At 38.8% G+C, this 20394-nt stretch overlaps 2 protein-coding genes across 7 annotated transcripts in view; one reads left to right on the top strand and one right to left on the bottom strand.

Moving 5' to 3' along the window:
* The window catches only part of tgfb1a (transforming growth factor, beta 1a), a 23539-nt gene extending 16210 nt beyond the window's left edge, over positions 1-7329 (bottom strand). The window contains exon 1 of one of the 2 annotated variants that reach the window (XM_015032552.1): positions 5551-7329. In XM_015032552.1, coding sequence (XP_014888038.1) covers positions 5551-5886 — 336 coding nt within the window. In that variant the 5' untranslated portion in view covers positions 5887-7329. The remainder of the gene's footprint in view (positions 1-5550) is intronic. The other variant, XM_015032541.1, reaches the window with a different exon arrangement.
* A 2406-nt stretch (positions 7330-9735) lies between these two features.
* LOC106947514 (cyclin-dependent kinase-like 1) lies at positions 9736-18700 on the top strand. Of its 5 annotated transcripts, none has more exons than XM_015032601.1 (10): positions 10278-10413; positions 10556-10738; positions 10841-10959; positions 12859-12931; positions 13490-13580; positions 14810-15010; positions 15691-15773; positions 15849-15905; positions 17067-17219; positions 18581-18700. In XM_015032601.1, the coding sequence occupies exons 2-10, from the start codon at positions 10571-10573 to the stop codon at positions 18674-18676; spliced, it is 1041 nt and encodes a 346-aa protein (XP_014888087.1). In that variant the 5' UTR covers positions 10278-10413; positions 10556-10570; the 3' UTR covers positions 18677-18700. The 5 variants fall into 5 exon arrangements, with proteins under 5 accessions (XP_014888060.1, XP_014888070.1, XP_014888051.1 ...); XM_015032592.1 differs by having other exon boundaries at positions 10282-10413; positions 10838-10959; XM_015032574.1 differs by lacking the exons at positions 10278-10413; positions 18581-18700 and adding an exon at positions 9736-9923 and having other exon boundaries at positions 10838-10959; positions 17067-18557.
* Positions 18701-20394: the final 1694 nt, after the last annotated feature.

The following is a 20394-nucleotide window of genomic DNA, read 5'->3' as shown; positions in this document are numbered from 1 at the left end:
TATATATATATATATATAATTTTTTTTTTTTTTCATCAGTACTTGAGTTTTTACCAAATACTTTTTTTATTCTGAGTCATTTCTTGGACGGCCACCTTTTGCTTTTACTTGAGTAAGAATACGTTAAAATAGAGCTGCTCTTTCAAATTAAAATTCAAAAGTACTTTATTGATCCCGAAGGGAAATGATGTTAATCAGCTGGTCCCTGTGGTAAACCACTCTGTTGCTATGGTTACACATCACGGCAAAACAGCAGGAATATGAAAAATATTGCCAAAAATCAGCCCAACTACTCAGTATCCAAAACAAGAAGGACCAGTTGTCCATGAAACAGATATTTTCCTCCAAGAAAAGGCAGGAATGAAAGTTTGAAAAGAGAATAAATCTCAGTGGAAGCCAGAGCTGCTGCAGCGTTCTGACACCAGGAACGGTGAATCCCTCCGGTTACCTGATGTCCATTTTGTTCAGTTCTTCTGCTTCATGCTGGACTGTAATAATGAACGCTGTTCAGAAAAGGTGTCCTGCCTCACATGGGTGCGGGGGAGGGATTTGTGTGTTGAACTAGGGCCTATCCGCAGGTAAGCCAGGACAGCTGTTGTGACAGGTTGGGAGACAGCTCTGTAATTACCAGTGGGAGGAATCAGATTCCAGCAGCTGGCCAAACGTCTGCCGCCTTTATGCTTCCTTCAGCGATGCACTGATGACGCTCCGCCATTTCTCCTGCTTTGTGTAACAAAAAGACAGCGAACTACTTTCTGGACAAACTGTCCTTTTGTGTTTGCTGCTGTGCTCTTGGAGAAAGAGCAGAATTATGGGAGAGGTGAATCTGTGTGGTCTCCTGACGGACGGTTGTGGCTGGAGGAATTTAGCCTAATCCATGATGAAATTACCACAATAAAGAGTTAAAACGACTGCGTTTTGAAATGCTCTGCACCCAAATACGCTTTGCCTCCAGCGGTTTCATATCTTTGGAAAGAGTGAGTCATTCGGCAGATTTGATAATGAATAAATAAAATACATTTCTGTATTTAATGAATCCCTGGCAACCAAACATTCAATATTTGGCAACATTTGATTATGGTACCACAAAGAAGTATTTGTTTTTTACACACCCTTACCATAAGTTGTCCTAATAAACAGAAACAATGGCTGGAAAAGACGAGACCTGTTGACAGATCTGGTGCTGACATGTTGGTATCATGGGGGGCTCTGGGGGGCCCAAATGAAAATACGTTTAGGGTCCCAAAAAGGCTTGGTCCAGCCCTGGACTTTTATTCTTCAGCCTTTATTTTTTTATTTTTGATGATTTTCTGCTTACAGAAATAAAAACATGACATTTATAATTAGAATATTACATCAGACCAATAAAAAACATAACATGGAAATTTAGGTTTAATGAAAAGGCTGCTGAATATCGGCTTAAATGTGACAAATGAACTTCATCAGAAAACATGTTCTGATTTATTTAATACGTTTATTTTTAGTTGTGTGTCCATAAAACTGCATCTAAAATAAACAAGTGCCTTCTATTTATTTCTGCTCTGCTTTTCATACCAATAAGTGTCCAGGAAACATTATTTATTTTATTAAATTATTTAAATTAATAAATAGAATATTAAATTTAATAATGAAATAATTAATTTAAATATTTTAATAATTATTATATTATACTAACATATTATAAATAAACTTTTATTATTTAATTATATTTAAGTGTTTAATTTCCCTTTGGGATTAATGATGTGTTTATTTAATTTGAAGTGAATCAACATGCATTTAATAATCAATTACTTCCATTTTCTGTGGGATACAAACAACATGACGCAGATCTATTTCCTTCAACATGGGAAAGACAAGAGAACATTCTGCATGGCAGATATGTTTTAGTCTTCATAAGAAAAGAGCCTCTATAACTGCAACATTAAATTTAAGACAAACTGCGACCAAATTTTAAAAGTTGTTGTTTTCTTGAGTTTACCAGAGGTGCCAATGAAACCAAAGGTCCGTAAACTTAAACCACAATGTGGCAATTCAGTCAGAAAAGCAGAAGTGGAACCATTTTCTCTACTTTTTTTATCTTAACAAACAACCTCTACTTTTTGGAATAAGCATGAAAAGTATTGACAGATCTGGAGATTCGACTGGGGTGCGAGGCAAGACGCTGGCGGATGTTCCCTCTCTGGCATTCAGAGGAAACGCAACGCTCGCACCGGACCTGAGTCAGTCAGCGTACGAGTGGCCATCAGCCGTCCTTCCTTCCTGCCAGGCTGCCGCATCACAAACATGCTGCAAACGCTCCGATAGAACGCTCCGGAAGCAGAGAGACGGGGGCACCAGAGGCCGAGAGAGGGACAGAAAAAGGTTCATCGCTGCTAAAGAGATATGGGAATTCAAGGGAAATCACTGGGGAGAGATATGATGGAGTGCGAGCGACACGATAAGCAAACAAGACGTCAATTTCTCAAGTTACAGTGTCGGGAATTCCCAATCCCTGGGGGACAACGCAACTGTGTGAAAAACGGAAAGCAAAAGAGAAAACAGCAGAGAGAGGGGTCGCACTCCAAACTGCAAAACACAATATCTCACCAAGTACAGGCGTCTTTTTCTGTTGAAAATACCTTATTATACTTAAAATAAAACAAAACTAACTTATGAATAACTTTTAGAAAGACATAAGAGCTTGTTTTAGGTAAATAATTTCTTAATATTGAAGAAAAATGACTAGTTCCACTGGCAGATTATTCCCTTATAACGAGGGATGCACCGATCCACTTTTTCACTACCGATATCTTAGGTTTAGTATCGGCCAATATCGATCCGATACAGAAAAACAGAACTTAAAACACTTCCTTTTTAAAAAACACAGACATAAATATACTGATTTACAAATTTATTTCATACCGCTGCACCAGTACAGCACGCTTAAATACACCAATAGCTTCACAAGCTGCTGGTCAAACATGTAAAAATGAGTTTAATCTGCAATTAGGAGCAAAAATAATTAACAAAGAAACTCAAATTTGGTCCAACATGTTAAAAAATAAACGGAAACAAATCTTCTTTCAAATGGTTCAGAAAGTGCAATTAAGACCTTTAAATATAATGTAAAGTGAATAATTGAGCATGGCGTCACTCAGAGGACAAAACGTAGAATTAGACTGAATAGATCCGCCCTGATGGATCGGACACATTGTCACCTGATCTAGAATTTTCCTTATTATCAGGACCAATACAGATATTAATATCGGACTAATGCATCACTAACAGGACATTTTCCCTTTTCATAAGTGAAATAATCTGCCAGTTGAACTAAAACTTTTTCATCAATATGAAGGAATTATTGATTTAAAACAAACTGTTATTTATTGCTGAAAAGCTACTGTAAGTTAGTTTTGTCTTATTTCAACTGTACTCAGATATTTGCACCAGAAACTAGACCAAAAATACTTGGTACGAATGAGGGTTTTTTTTGCAGTGTTTTGTTTACAATCTTGGTCTTTGGTTGTCATTTGAGCAGAACAAAATTGTGCCCTTCGTTTTGAGAGTGTCTTTGTTCTCCCTTTTGGTCCTGAGCATGGTCCATCCACTTCAAGCCTTTCTTTTGATGTGGCGGATAAAGGCGAAGGGGGGGATGTGTATGCCTGCCTGATAAAGTGAGGCGTACAGGCATGCAGAGAACAATGGGGCATTGAAACCAAACCAAAAAATTATGTTTATCATAATAGCTTGGGAGCCATTGCACAATTACAGCCCAAGACCATTTGGCTGTGCAAACAGCAGATGCAGCCACGCCAAGTAAAGTGTGTTAATGAAGTTGTAAAAAACAAAACAAAGAAAAAAAAGAGGTGGATATCATGAAAGCAGTGGAGCGCATCAAATCATGTGCAGCCAACTTGTAACTTGTGTGATCTCTGATCTCATAAAGCTGCCAGAAAAGATGTTGAGCGCAGATCAGAAGATGTGCGCATGGTGAAGGAATTTATAGGTCGTTTTGGTCATTTGGTGCCTTTCTGATGAGGTAAATCTGGAGTTTTTCCACCTCAGTGTCAAAATGTTCCTGTTTCTTTTAGCAACTTCACGTGATCTGAACCAGCGTTTCATTTAACAACAAATTACAATGTTGTATGTTTTCCATGTTCTACTACAAAGACTGGAAGTTTTAAGGAACCATATTCAAAGATATGGTTTCATTATGGATCCCATTTTTACCTAAAGTTTATATTTTTCGATGTCAGGTTGGAAAAATTTGTTTGCTAAAGTCAGAACTCCCTGACCTCAAAGTCCAAAATGGATTCTCAGAATATTAAACTCAGAAATCACCACAAAAGCAGTTTATTAGCCTTCATTTAAATTCCCTTTGAGACTGGATATTTACATTTCATTAAAACTATCACTCTACAAGCAACCTCAGTGAATAAGTTGCTGCAATATTTGAAAGTACAAAATGCAAAAAAGTATGCGACTATTAGCTTACACAGCCTATTAGTGGTCAATTTTTCTTTGATGCAAAACTTCAAATTTTTAGCAAAAAGTCCTCCAATTTGTGTTTTTTTACATACATTATATCTAAAATATTTAAAAGAAAATGTAGCTTTAGAAGCAGGAATATCTAGATGCAATTCTACGTGACATGCCACTGCTACCATTCCAGGAGCATTGTTCATTTTCCTTTCTGCTGATTGGCCGTCTGACCAAGATGATTGGAAATAAAGAAGCCTGGAGATGTTAGCTTCTGCTGTAGTGCCAAGACAATTTCAAATGTATGTATTAATGCGTACAAACGCTAGCGTTTTCCCATGTCACATGTAATACGGCGGTTTGACTCTATGAAGCAAGTGGGAAATTGCCTGCACTGCAAACAACCATCCTCCACTGCAATGAATGAAGTGCCAAGCTGAAAAAATGGCTGTTAATGTTAATTCAATATTTGGAAGTGTGACCAACACGGACTGAACGGCTTCATTCACGTCGTCCGCTGATGTTTCTAAAGATAGAGGCGGACTATAATTCTAAAACAACTCAGAAAATCAACTTCATTTCCTGATTGGTTGAAATTCAACCAGACAAATCGAGTTGAATGGGAGAAATCCCAGATGAAGAGAGATGAGAGTTGAGCGGAATTTTATATAGGAAGGCTAGGCTAGGCTAGGAATATGGTGAAGTTGGGTTAGATATCATTATCAGACACTTTAGTTCCTCTGTGAGTTTTGGACGTTTATGAGAAAGCAAATTTCATCATCAATTTGGCAGCTATCTTGCTCCAGATTCTCTGAACTCCACTAAAAGTTGAGTGAGTTGTTTGGCAGTTTGAAGGTCACGGATCTCTTTTTTCAAGCAAAGAGATTTTGGCTCTCCAAACTCTGCTCTGTGTTCGACATGTTGTGCAACATGCTGCGAGTGCCGGTGAATGCAGGACCATAAATCACAGCCATATAATTATCTGACATTCTTACAGCCATCCTTAGGCCGTCAACAATTGCCCTCATTCTTGAAAATGGGTAAGAGTGCTCTAGGATTCATGATTTATGTCCTCTTGCCTTTTAACTTGTACTTACTCGCCATGTTGAACTTGTTCAGCACTTTGGCGAAGTACTCTTCCTCCTCCTGCTCCTGGGAGATGGTGATCTGGGACTCGAGCTGTTGCTCCTTCAGCATGTCCTTGGTGTTGTTGTAGAGGGACAGCAGGTTGGTGGGGATATCCTCCTCGTCTCCAGCTTCTTCTGGCTCAGGAGCTTTAGGCAAACGCAGTTTGCTGAGGATCTGGCTCCTAATAGCCTCGATGCGCTTTTGCCTCACTATCTCCAGGTCCACAGTCTTACATGTGGACATGCTGGACACGGTGTCCAGCATGTGCAGAACCATCAGCAGCAGGAATCCCAGCTTCATTGTAGCAACTTTACAACTCAGCACCTTCTGCACTTTGAGCGTTAGCAAATCCTGCCTCACCTTTTTCTTTTGCTACCTGCCTCCAGTCAGGGATGCTTTGGGAATAGTGAATCACTCCAGAGGAGAGGTGTGACTGACGCAAGGTGTTTACACACAACAGAACAATTACAGCAGTGTGGAGAGTCCAAAAAGTGCCCCAGCTGTCCCTATACTGCTGAGAAAACCACCGAACACTCGTCTTGTTTGCATAGGGGCAGGTAGAGAGAGAATCGGAGTGGGCAGGCAGACTGCGAGAGTTAAGCCAGTCTGAGTCAGCTACAGAGGTAACCCAATGACGAGCCGCACTGTGAAGCCAGTCCAGAGCAGAGCTGTCAAAAGCTAAATAAAGCTCATCCAAGCATAGAAAGCCCCCCAAACACTCGCATGACTTCTCCAACACCCATCCGTCAGAAACAGTCTGACAGCTCTCAGTCGTCTTCTGTACTCGCAGACCAGATCGTGATTTTCGGTCCTCCACCTGCAATATTTAGCGTAATCCTGTCTTGCTCAGAGCAAGTTTATACCTCTCCACGTGTCAGCTCTGTGCCGTATTGCTCAGTAAGCACTCTCTTATTACATGTCCCCGGAGGCAAGTGGAGCAAATGTGAGTAGAGCTGAAGCCCAATGAGTGAAAATGATTACGAGTGCTGGCAGACACTGACTTACTCACTCTCTGTGCCTAGAGGCTATTAACCTGCCACAGCCTTTTGTCCTTTCTGTACCATCCAAAAGTCAACAAATTACTTTTCTGGGTGGATTAAATATCAAATAAGTATTCTCAAAAGACTTTTAAAAGAGAAATATACACCCTAAAGTAGTAGTAGGGTTGTTCCTGCAGAAAAACATGTGACAAACAAGGATTACTCTCAGCTCTGACTACCTCTTTTTACAAATAATAGCATGTGATCTGAGCGCAGCTGCATTAAACCAGCTTTCAACGCGTCAATGTCACGCCAGCTGCCTCTCTATCTGCTCTCATGATAACGCGGAGGAATCATCTGCAAGTGCACACTGCGTCAGAGTAAAAGAAGTGCAAACAGGCCTACGGTCCGAAGCGCGAGAGTGTCAGTCTCAAGGTAACCCTGTCCCGGAGGAAGCTTTCAGGAATCAGACACACCTTCTCTTTACGAGACAGAACCATCCGGACACAGCAGCAGAAAACCCCGGCAGCAGCAGGAGGAACTGGAGCGCAGCTTTTCCTCCGTCCATCCACCGGTGTCACCTCGTTTATGCCCTCTACTGTTTCTTCACACCTTCTCCTGTGACACAGCTCCCTACTCACACCTTTCCTTTGTCTCTGCTCTCTGTTTCCCCCCCTGCCTGTCAGAGCTTGCTGTTCAAAAAAGTGATTTGTGAGAGCTCCGAGCTCAGATAACTTGTACACTCTCTCGCTCTCTCTCTCTCCCCTCTTATTTTTTTTCTCTTGTTCCTGTTAGTCGTCTAATAGAGCGAGAAGCTCTCCGCCCAGGAAATGAAGCTAACGGCAACATCTGCCTGAGTTCTGCTGCCTTGCGCTTGTGTTTTTATCAAGATCCTGCTTTGCTCTGCCTTAGTAGACCGAACAAGTCAGGCACGGTACAAGGGCCGCAACCAACTCAATGCCAGATGAAAGAAGAGAGCCAGCTCCAGGGAAGCAGGTTTAGAAACCAGAAATGTGAATTTGATGAGGTGAAGAGCCAGCAGGGCAGGGTTGTGCGGTGCCCTCTCCCAGGTCTAAGTGCTCTTTAGAGGTTGGATTGTGTATTTTCTAAAAGAAGGCAAGACTAAAACAAACCAGTGACGGTTTCAGCTGCTGCAGCTCTGTCAGTGGAAACAAACTGAAAGTGCATTGTCTAGTTTTGAGGTTTTTGCTCTAAATGCGCTTCCAATTAGTGTGTATTGCTTTTTTAAAGAAAGAGCTATTCATTGAATGATGACATTTAAAAGGAGGACACTCAAACTGAAAAAAAAACCCCTAAAAGTTCCCCAGATAACAATGTTCATTCAGTAAAGGAAACTACGGTTAATGTTCGCGCCGCTTCACGTCCGATTGCCTTCACTGATAATAGCTTGAAACTACCTAGGGGATGTTTTTAAATGTCAGCGCCTATTGTTTTAAAATCTCAGTTTAAATTGGCGAATACTGCCATCTGGTGGACCAAATTTATAGGCCTCAAAAAGAGGCACCAACGGGTTTAGGGTTCTCACTCTTAACTCAAAGGTCTTATTTTGATTAAATGGGTGTTTATGGTTTAGCAAAACAACAGGAAACACGCTGAGTAAAAGAAGAGGAACACACAACAGATAAAAATCAAAACAGCGGAGTCAGACAAGGAACAATTCAAGTACTTTCCCCTTCTGTTTTGGTTAGCATTCAGTCATGCGTCTGATGGAGTTATACAAACAAATTTCCAATGCAGCGTTTATGAAATGGTGTCGATTGAGCAATGTTCACAGAAAGTAAAAACACTGCTTGTCTTACATCAGTACGATCAGCAAAAGCAATAGGAATTTGTAATAATAGAAGACAATACGTCAAAACAGATGCACCAGAGTTTGGAAGGATGGGCTTCTGAAAACAGCAACTGTGTCTCCAGAAGCAGCGATGTTGACCAAGCTACCATGAGGCATTTCATACCTTGTGTATTTTACCACTAGGCCTCCATGCCAGAACCTCAAGGTGCCTGCCTGTGTCAGGAGGGCTTCATGTTCTGCTTTCCCATCATTCAGAGTGAAGATGTGGAGAAACGGCAAAGTCTCTGAAGAGGGATGACAGGAGGAGGTGTTTTCAGTCAACACAGAGATGACAGTCAATAGATCATGTAACCACATCAGAGCTGACCTTCCACATAGAGCTGTAGCTTCTCTGAAGCTCTCTGATGTGCTTTCAATGTTGACGTTATGTCATCAAGGCCAAAATATAATACAGCTTTATGGCACATTATGTTTTACAATTGACATGAATAAAGACATAAATAATCTCAACTGAAAATGTTACAACTTTCAAGAAAGCATTGGAAAAGAATAATAAGCTGTGTGCTCTTTTCTCAATCAATACACACTTACAAACTTTTGTTATTCTTAGTTTCAGACTATTAAAAAAATTGTGACCAACTTTGAATATTTAGTTCCTTGTAATTCTTTTTTTAAATTACATTTGCAAACAAAACAATAAAACATTCAGAGACAAACTTTACAACATTTTACCCATTTGGAAGCAGAGGTTGCATATGGCCACATTTTCATAGTTTTAAGTAAAAAGGTTTTCTTATATTTTGAGATAAAAATGATTACTTGTCATTATTCTAACTCTAATCTGAATTTGTGCCTTGTATCTTTTATTCTAATGTTTGGTCTCTTTGGGTCACAGGCTGCGTTCCCATCAGTTTTTAGACTATTTACTTAACAGTAACTGAACTTATTTGGATAGTAAACCACAGTCGCCTACTTTAAAATGAATGGAGGCCAGTGAGAGAAGTAGAGAAGTACTTGAATTAGAGAAGTTGCCGAAACCTAAAATAAAATACAAAAACATATAAAATTAGTGACTCGTTTGGGGGGAAAAGAAGGTTTTTACCGGAGATTCAGTGTTACAAAAATAATAACAGCTAGCTAACAGCATGGTGTTTATTGTCTCCATGGTTACAACCAACGAAACTTCAAGTCGCCTAAAACGATCATAGAACTTAAATAAAAATAGTTGGCACAATTTCCTACGTTCGTAATATATGGATGATTATGTTGTGTCTACTTAAACGATTTAAATATATTAAAATAAATCCAAATTGGCTGGATTCGGTATATTTTACTGTTAGCCACTATGGTTAGCCACTTATTTTCTCCATGGTTACAGAACGTGAACTTACGTACGTGTTTACGTTTACGTAGCAATCTTGGTGCGTTTGTTTAACCTTTTATGCTAATTGTACAACTTTTCTAAATAGCCAAAAGAAACCTACTCCATTTGTCAGACTTTTAAATAACGTTGGGCAACTCCTCGACATTAGCTCTACTGTCTAGTAAGTCCATGAATTCAACACTAAACGAGCAGAATATTGTGTATTTTACTGTCAGCTTACTGAAGCCGTTTCCCACTGCTTTTCTCCATGGTTACGGCGTACGTATTCCCACGTAAGAGGTTTTAGCTTACGTAGCTTTGTGAATTGCCATGTGTTTTTGTATCCTTGCTTATTTTAACCCCCACGTTTGTTATTAGAGGTGAAGTTAAGTTATTTATCTGACCGCTTTCCGCCTAAACGAAGACCAGAGGCGCCTGCTAAACATTTACTGTCATTTGAAATGTGTATAAATTAGAAAACGGAGCCCCGAAGAGGGAAAACAATCCTCGGGCGGTTACCATAGTAATGACGCAGTAAAAGAGCAGACTGCACAGTGACCTTCTTAGTGAAGCATTGACAATGACAGGACAAAGACCTGTGAGACGCTTTGGGAACTTTTATTTGTAGAAAAACTGTTTTGCTGTTTTGGAGGCTAATTTAGATTCTGCACGTGAGTATGTGCAAGCGCGTTTTCATCATCTACAAAACAATTTGAATACATTCGGTCTGCATGAATTATTGACTTTAGAAGCAATCATCCGGTCAGTCTGCTGAAAACTGAGTCCTATTTTTTTTCCTTGCCTATTCTGCAGATAGTAACTTGAAAGATGGAGAAATATGAAAAACTGGCCAAAATTGGCGAGGGCTCCTATGGTGTGGTGTTCAAGTGCAGGAACAAAGAAACAGGCCAGATAGTTGCCATCAAGAAGTTTGTGGAGTCTGAAGATGATCCTGTCATCAAAAAGATTGCACAGCGAGAAACTCGTATGCTTAAGGTGAGAGGCGTAGTGTCGCCTTAAAGTATCAGGTTTGATGTAAAACATGAAGCCTTAGCTTATAGCTTTTGTTTTGTTTTTCACCTGTTGGTTTTACAGCAGCTTAAACATGTGAATTTGGTCAACCTGTTGGAAGTCTTCAGGAGAAAAAGACGGCTCCATTTGGTGTTTGAGTTCTGCGAACAGACGGTCCTCAATGAGCTGGACAAACACCCCGAAGGGTAAGATAAACTCACCATCAAAGCTCTGTCACAATAAATCAATTAACTGCATGATAAATTAAATTGAGCTCAATAATTACCATTTCCATAATTTATTGTTTCTCTCTTTCTACCAAAAACTGGATGATAAAAGTCTTTAATTTGGTGCTCTGGTAACAACTGGCTGTTTTTACTTCATTAATAATTTTATTTGTTGTTTATTTGGTTTTGTTTATTTATTTTGGATATTTAAATGTCTTTTAGTTCCAGTGTTAAATGTTCATCAGAATTTAAAGTTTATTGATCTTTGAGAACATGTTCTTGCATTATTATGCCATTATTACCATGGCATTACTTGAAAATGGTTTCACAACAACAATGTTGTCGTTTATCACAATAATGTCTGGGACAAATTAACCTCCAGCAAAATGTGTGAATGTGACAGGCGTAGTTAAAATAAGCCCTGCTAAAGTCCAGGGAATTATCTGTTTACTGGATGCAAAAGAGCTTTTTGTTTGAATTTCTTTAAAGGAGATTATCAGATTTGCACCAATCCTAATTTTCCTGGCTGATTTGGATTCTTTTGCGTCATTTCATGCTTGCCAAGGAAAGAAAAGAAAAAAAATCTGTCTACGGAAAGGAGGAACATAAAATTAAATTAAAAATAAATTTAAAAATCGCTGTTTTTATTACACAGGAAAATAAAAATTAATCTCCTATTTGTGCATGAAGGCATTATTTTTCCCTCATTCAGATTATTCGTCATACTAAGTACTTTCTGTGATTTAAGGCATTTTATTTCTCATACAGTAAATCCTGAATTGGGGAGATAATTATTTGTAGAAGTGATGTTAGGATACTTATGATTCAACCATGTGGTTCGCTTTTCAATGCATCTGTCAAATGAATAGATTGAAGAACAATAATAACAGAAATAAACATTCTGTTATTAACAAGATTTTAATTACATTTTAAATCAGGTTTTTACATAAACTGTACAAGACGACATTTAATCGTTTTAGATAATTATCTGGGATTAAATCTGACCAAACATTTCCTTTGTGGAGCATCCGTCTGTAGAGAAATCTGTTTCTCCAATGGGGCCGGGTTTAGTGGGGCCCCTGGCTTAGTGGGGTCCTGGGCTTAGTGGCCCCTGGGCTTAGTGGGGTCCCTGGGCTTAGTGGTGTCCCTGGGCTTAGTGGGGCCCCTGGCCTTAGTGGGGTCCCTGGGCTTAGTGGGGTCCCTGGGCTTAGTGGGGCCCCTGGGCTTAGTGGTGTCCCTGGGCTTAGTGGGGCCCATTGGGCTTAGTGGAGTCCCTGGGCTTAGTGGGGCCCCTGGGCTTAGTGGGCTCCTGGGTTTAGTGGGGCCCCTGGGCTTAGTGGTGTCCCTGGGCTTAGTGGGGTCCCTGGGCTTGGTGGGGCCCCTGGCTTAGTGGGGCCCCTGGGCTTAGTGGGGCCCTATCCACTAAAGAAAAGTTGCAGATTACAGCACATCGGTAGGTAGTTCTATGCAGGCCCTGCAGCATGGGTGGGTGTTGGAGGGCATTGCCCACTCACAGAGTCAGCTAAATGTACGGAGTGCTTTGCTGCCAACAGTACCTCAATTCAACTTAAGTACAGTAACAAAGTACTTTTACTTTTTTACTTTACAACTCCACTCAGAGTTTTTAATCAGAACATCAAGTTATGTATTTCTCTTTGCCTCAGAGCTCAGACAGCAAACCAAACCACGATGACTTGTTGTCTGGGTTTTTTCCCATAAGGCAGTGCAGCAGAAACTCTAGCTGCTCATGGAAACGAAGGTGCTGCTGCTGTTTGAGATGGCCTATGGTTACCTGGGTGTTGTTTTTAATGCCTGAAGTATTAGATGGGAAAGTTGAGTTCCTTGTGGAGGAGTGAGTTGGTGTTGGTTTGTCTGCAGGGTCCCGGAGGCTCAGCTGAAAAGCATCGTGTGGCAGACTCTGCAAGCTGTGAACTTCTGTCACAAGCACAACGTCAGTGGATGTTTTTTACTGCAATATAAACATTCTTCTGTAACAGACATATACACTTTTATATTTGAAGTATTTTTAATTAGAGCAGGGGTGTCCAAACTTTTTGCCACATGGGCCAAAATTGTTCATTGCAGGCCAAGAAAATAAAAATTAAACCAAAATCACACAATTAAAGTCGCCTAATTGTATTGTTGAGCCAAACAGAAAAAGGACTTTGCTGCACTGAAAGGAAACTGTCCTGGGCTCGACTGAACAAATTTATCCTCAGTTATTAAAACAGGATCCTTCAAAACGCTTTAACAAATTCAACAAAAGCTGATTTGGCTGCAGCAAAGTCACCTTTTTGGTAAAAGTCTGATTTGACAAAACACCTGCAGCAATTTAGTATATTTGGCACTTTTGCCTTAAAGTCTTTTAACTGTCTGTAGTTTTCTTTCTTTCTCATATATTTTATATTTTGTCGTCCATAACACACTGTAACCTTATTTCTCTGCTGTAAACCTACTTTCTGTGATAGTTTCTGACGCCCTGCCTCATTTATTCTTTTATTTTTTTCAGTGCATCCACCGTGACGTAAAGCCAGAGAACATCCTCCTCACTAAAAGCGGCGTCATCAAGCTGTGTGACTTTGGCTTCGCCCGCATTCTGAGTAAGGTTATTCAGAGGCCAGCGTGTTTATGTGCGTTTAGTGTTAATGCAGCTCTAATGACTTATTCAGCACGGAACATGGAGCAGGTCTTTGCTGATAGCCTCCTCACTTTATTGTGTTTGAATGACTCCTTTGCACAAAAGGAGCAGTCAGTCAGTGTGTGTGTGTGTGTGTGTGTGTGTGTGTGTGTGTGTGTGTGTGTGTGTGTGTGTGTGTGTTGTCTCCTGCTTCAGGTTTCAGGGTAACCTTACCATACATCCACATGTCAACATGCTGTGTAATCCTTTCCTCTATGTTAGTTAGTGATCAGTATCTTGAGTAAATGTTTATATTAATGGCCAAAATTGTTCAGATAAAAAAACTGGCAGGCCAAGAAAATAAAAATTAAAGTAAAATCAAACAAATAAAGTCGTAATTTTATTGTTATTGATGGGCTTAATATTTCATATTGTATAGTCATTAAATGTTAACACTGTTGTCTGTCAGTTGTACGGATAATAAACAGAAAGTTGTGTTTTTTCACATTAAACTTCAACATATTTATACAGAGTTGGGTAGGAACTAGTTACATTTAATCAATCATTTTATAATTTAACAATCAGTTACTCAGTATCTGAGTAGACTTTTTACTGAATACTTTTTTTACTCTTCCTTGAGTAATTTCTTGGAAAGCTACTTTTATTTTTACTTGAGTAAAAATAAGTAGTGATACTCTTACTTTCGTACCGAAGTATCCGTGGTTGCTCTTGAAGGAATGCTTAAAGTACTTCAACTCAACTGCTCTCCAACATCAGCCTTGCTTATTGGCTTCATGTTAAAATCTTTCTCTGTTATTTACTCTGCTTTTCTCATCTCATCGTCCCTTTCGTAGCAGATCAACTAAGAACCTGACGTTGCTTCGTGTTTGGCTGAATGAGCGAGAAATTGAAGTGAAACTTACGGAGTTTGTCGAGTGTCTATATTTGAAAACAGATCCGCATAAAGTGCATTTTACATCCAACACCGGACTGTTTAATCAGTCCTGGTACGGCCGCCATCTTGTATCAACTTGCTCCGGTTAAGACTGACCAGCGGCGCCCTCTGCTGGATGGCGGCCAAACTACAACACTAAAATGATGTCTAATTGGACATTATTAAGTAATCAATTGGAGCTCATTTTAATCTACTAAACCATCAATTAATTCTCTTTTAGTTGTTTGAGTGTTTTCTATGTGCCTTTGTTTACTCAGCTGGACCAGAGGATGACTACACAGACTACGTGGCGACCCGCTGGTACCGGGCCCCGGAGCTGCTAGTTGGGGACACTCAGTATGGACCCCCGGTGGATGTTTGGGCTGTTGGATGCGTCTTTGCAGAGCTTCTAAGCGGGAACCCTCTCTGGCCCGGGAAGTCTGACGTTGACCAGCTGTACCTCATCCGAAAAACTCTCGGTACTCAGAACAGCTCTGAAAAAAAGACTCTCTTCACAAAGTTATGAATATACAGCGCCTTTCTGAAGTATTCACACCCTTTAAACTTTTATTACTACAAACTTAAATGTATTTCATTAGCACTAAGGCTGAAATGATTAATCAGATTACTTGTGATTAATTGATTATTGAAATGATTGTCAAATAATTTAGTAAGACTCAAAAAAAGACCATTTACTGGAACAACAACACTCCTTTCTAAAGTATTTACACCTTCGAACTTTTGTTTACCATAAATTTAAATATATTTATTAGCATTAAGGCTGAAACGATTGATCAGCTTATTCGTGACTAATTGATTATTCACAAAATTGTCAACTAAGTTAGTAAGACTCAATATTAAGGCTAATTGCAGAAAGAATGGCGCTGCTTTCTGAAGTATTCACACCCTTTAAACTTTTACTACCCCAAACTTAGATGTATTTTATTAGCGTTAGGGCTGATTAATCTGATTAATTGTGATTAATTAGATTAGAATAATTGATTGATTGATTGAATCTTACTGCAATGTAAAACTGTTTCAAATTCAAGAAGACCGTTTGGAAAATATGTTTCATCTCTGTGCAGCTTTTCTGATTTGTTTTGAACTTGTTGGAAGGAAATTGACTCCAAATGTTTTCTAATCTCATTTTGTCCTCCAGGTGACTTGATTCCTCACCACCAACAGATTTTCCGTTCCAATGTTTTCTTTTCTGGAGTCAGTATTCCTGAACCGGACACAATGGTAAACAGATATGCTGAACCAAAAGATTACAGCGTTTGGTCAAAATATTCATTAACTTTTCTCGTTTCATCCCAGGAGCCTTTGGAAAGGCGATTCTATGGAGCGTCTGCCCAAGCTCTGACAGTCATGAAGGTAAGAAACGTTTATTTACAATATAATCGATCAATAATCCCTCGAGATCAGAATCGCTGAAACATTTTCAGAATATCTCAGATTATTTTAAATTCAGCTTTAAAAAAAAGATGTTAATCTGCATCATGTTTGTGACCAATTTAGTGCAACGTTTAAATTATGGAACATGCTCACAGGCGCAAAGTTACCACGTTCTGAAACTATACATTTTATTCATATTAATAATTTACTCACTTTTTATTTACATATTATTGACAGGAAGTTTATTTTCAGCAGCTCTTTCAAGACAAAATTGCATCTTTAGAAGATATCGATCGATCGATCAAGTTTGTTACTGGGCAGCTCATAATGAATTACGTCATGGAAGACATCATATAGTAAACAGCTGTAAAAACATTGTGTGTTGATGATTTTCTTAGACCTGAAATCAGGCAAATAAAGTAGATTTTTTTTCCTTTTTTTAAATGGATATTTATTCTAATTCCAAAAATTGAATGGGACTTTTTACCAAAAGACTCAGAAATTGAGATTCATCTCCGAAATTTTATAGAAAAAATGTTGAAAATGTTAACCTTTTAAAACTCAGAAATTTCCAAGTTTACTGTAGAAAATGTACTCTCAAATTTCTGAGTTTTATTGTCTCCTACTATTTTTCTTATTTTACTTTTTACTATCTACAATGGCCAAAAAAAGTCTTTGTAAGTTTTGCATGTTTACTGTTTTAAAAGAAAAGTTTCAGTGGTAAAGACCAGGATTGTGTCACTTTCTTTCAAAATGTTTACTATATTTAATCAAGTTTATTAAATTAAATAAAAGCTGATTTGGGTGCATCATTTTAGTAAAAGCCTCTTCTAACTTTTGTTAAATCTTGGTTATAAAAATATAAACACTTTGTGTTATACGTTACATTTTCCATGTTTAAGAAAATTACAAATGAAAAGTCTCCGTATCATTTTCGAATTGCAGTTCAGGGCCGCACGAAATCAGCCCACGGGCCACAACTGGCCCCCGGGCCGCACTTTGGACCCCCTGCTTTGTAGTAACTATTTATCTCTCAGACTGAACTTCTTATTAGCACAGCCTCGTTTCTACCGTAATCTCCCCTGAAAGCTGTTTAGCACGCATGCAGCCGGCGCTGAGATGGATGTTTGGTGTTTCTAGTCCTGCCTGGTGATGGACCCGTCCCTGCGGCTGTCCTGTGAGGAGCTGCTGGAGCTGCCATACTTTCAGGATGAGGGCGGGGCCAACTGGGGCCGTGAAGTGGAGCGCCCTGGGAGGAGGCATGACAAGGCGTCCCGGCGCAGACAAGCTGGGGTAAAGACTTCTTCATCAGACTTCAGTGGTGGACAAAGTACTTCGAGTACTTCAGTAAAAGTATTGGTGCTCATGGTAAAATCCTGCTTAACTGCAAGTAAAAGTTGCTCGATCAAAAGTTTGCCCAAGTTAAAGTACTGAAGTACTTAGTTTTGAAAATACTCAAGTATTCAAAAGTGTTGAGCGATAAACCAATAATATATATTGTGATAGATGGGTGATCAATATCAATAGATAATGCGTCTGAAAGAATTTTTAATAATCTCACTGAACTCAGATCCAGAACCGCACTGCATTCTGGGAGATGTAGGCAGAGGAAATGCTTTAGCCGCTCAGCCTTTCACGGCTAACTAAGCTAGGTTGGTGGAATCGACTGACTCTCTCACTCTTTGGTTACCTAGCAACTCACTCACTCTTTGGTTACCTAGCAACAGCCTGTCCAGTAACTTGCGCAGCAGCAGTTTAATGTTTTGCCACCTCATAGCTCCTTAAAAAACAACACCGTGGAGTAAAAACTGGATTAAATAGGAAAGATAACTCCACCAGTTTGCCAGTTTTTCAAATATTTAAAGAAAAAAAATCTAATCGATATCGACTGACAGGAAACTCTTATATCGTGATATGTTTTTCAGCCAGAGTCCAGGCCAAGTACAAATTATATTTTCTTATATCAGTACTGTGTTGTATTGTTTTCTGAATGCTTCCACAGAATCTTGTAACTTGCTGAAACCACCTGGTGATGTACTGACCCGGAGGACGAATCTGCTAAAAACGTCTGCACCACCTGTAAAAAATGCTTTTTTAAACTTACTCAAGCCTCACAGAAGGAAAAAGAGGAGAAACTTTTAGGACCATTGTAGATATAAAAAACTGAGTAAATTTCAGCAAAAAATCTCAGAGAAAAAAAACATGGAAATTTTTTCTCAAATTTGTCAGATTAATCTCTATTTTGTTTTTGAGTTTTTTTATAGAAAATCTTCAACTCATCAAAACTCTGAATTGTCTCAACTTTTTCTCAACATTTTCTGAGATTAATCTAAAAATTTCTGAGCATTTTTTTCTGTAAACATTTCCCTGATAGTTGTAGGAAAGGTTTTTTGGGGAAAATTTACTCTTCCTCCTCTTTATTTCTACAATATTCCTGACACGGTGTTGTATTATGCTGAGCCAATAGGAACCAGAACCGATGAGCAAACCAGAACTGAAGTGGAGTCAAAAGTTCTAAGTTTCCCAAAAAAATAAATACACAAGTGAAGGAAAGATACTCAAGAAATGTACTTGCGTACAGTACTCAAGTAAATGTGCTCTGTTTCTGTTGTCCAGTTGAAATGCACTTTTCTCTGTTTTCTGTCTTTCCTTAGGTCCAGTACCTTCCTCAGTTACCTCACAGTAACGTCTCACCTGCCCCAGATGTCAAGAAACTAGTAAAACATAAATATCACCTGCCCAACATTTGAAATAAAACATCCACAACTTCATCTTCAGCCGTTTATAAAGTGATACTCCGAGTTCCTGTTTTCTGGTTCATCCTGGCAGGTTGATGTAAAACATCGTTTTTATTGTTCTGCGTCTTTTTGGAAGAAGTGAGACTTTGTATTGTTAATCAGAAACACATAGAACAAGAAGCAGTACAGAATGATGTGAACTACATGTTTAACTTCTTTACCTGTAGAAATCTTGATTAAGGTTAAATAAAACCCGCCCTGACAGCTGATCCTCTGAGCAAGTCGATGGATTTTTAACAAGCCTTCAGCGGCCTGGACAGTGATCCCCGTCCGACACAGACACAGGGATCAGAACAAGCAGCGACAGCCTGACGCACGGCTCCACAGGATCACTTGACCTGGAACTTATCAACTTACACATGCAGCTCATCAGTATGCCGCTCTGTTACACAGGCAGTCACGCAGTTTCTTTTATATTTCTTTTATGTTTTATGCAAACATAAAAGAAACATTGTGGTCTGGTTTCTAGTGGAAATATCTTAGAACACTTTAAATAATACACAACTAACTTGTAAGTAACATTTCAGCAAGATATAGGAGTTTGTTTTACATCAACAATTCCTTATTTTGATGAAAAAGTTCTAGTTCCACTGGTGGAATACTCCACTGCGTGGTTACCTAGCAACCTCAGCCAAGCCCAACTCGTCACCTAGCAACCAAATTCTAGTTCCATTTTACAGATTTTTTCACTAATAGCAGGAGGAAAATGTCTTGAAATAAGCTGCCGATTGAGAACTTTTTCATCTACATTAAGGAATTATTGACTTAAACAAGCTCCTATGTCTTTCTGAAAACGGACTTATAATTTGGTTTTGCTTTATTTCAAGTGTAATAAGGTATTTGCACCAGAAACCAGACCAAAAATAGTTGGTAAGATTTTGTGTTTTTGCAGTGTTAATCATAAATTTGGTCCTGTCTGTAAAAAATAATGAGACCAGAGAGAGTAAACACTATCTGTCAACACTACGTTGGGCTGCTGTTGCCACTGAATACGCCTTATATTGACTTGTTCCCTGTATTTTTCTGTGATACTGTTGTTATTTATGCATATGTTGTTTGTTGCTATGGTTTCTTGGTTTTGTTTTATCTCTTTCAACAAACTTCTTGTGTTCGCTCTTTTTTGTCTCCACTACAATTGAAATAAAACTGAAGCAATTTCTAATAAGGTTTTACATACCTATAAATCAAGTGGGGCAGTAAAAATGTTGGGCTTCACCTTGTCAAGTTTTAAAAAACACAGTAGTTAATGGTTAGGTATTTTTACAACAAGTTATAATACAGTAACAATTAATTTTTTACTCACAAAAGATCCCAACTGATTTATCTTACAATGGAGTTTCATGCAAAAAAAATTTTAAAAAAAAAAAAAAAAAAAATACAAGGTAAAATTAAAATAATATAACTTTATTCTCATATTTCAGCTTTGTTCTGGTAATATTATGACTTTATCCACATAATTTTATTTTTTATTAGTATGGCCCTAATACTTCGTTTTATTATATTTAGGTATATATCGATATTATAAACTGAAACATCTTGAACCACACTCCATACCACTAGGTGGCGGTAATGCTTACCTGACTTTTTGCCAACCACCGTTTTTTGTCCTCTGTAGAGGACATTTCTAAACTTGAATATCTCCCACCCCCTGCGTTCTACTGAATTAATTC

This window comes from Poecilia latipinna, unplaced genomic scaffold, assembly GCF_001443285.1.
Source record: "Poecilia latipinna isolate Pla-1442-1.1 unplaced genomic scaffold, P_latipinna-1.0 Scaffold15, whole genome shotgun sequence".
Lineage (NCBI taxonomy): Eukaryota > Metazoa > Chordata > Actinopteri > Cyprinodontiformes > Poeciliidae > Poecilia > Poecilia latipinna.
Note: the sequence above shows the minus strand (reverse complement) of the source record. Positions and strands in the feature narration are given on the sequence as shown.

Excerpts from the sequence above, each read along its gene's own strand:
- LOC106947514 (XM_015032574.1), top strand. The coding sequence starts at position 10,571 with ATGGAGAAATATGAAAAACTGGCCAAAATTGGCGAGGGCTCCTATGGT. Across the intron at positions 13,581-14,809 it reads TGGCTTCGCCCGCATTCTGA|CTGGACCAGAGGATGACTAC; the intron begins GTAAGGTTATTC and ends TTGTTTACTCAG. Across the intron at positions 15,011-15,690 it reads CCTCATCCGAAAAACTCTCG|GTGACTTGATTCCTCACCAC; the intron begins GTACTCAGAACA and ends TTTGTCCTCCAG.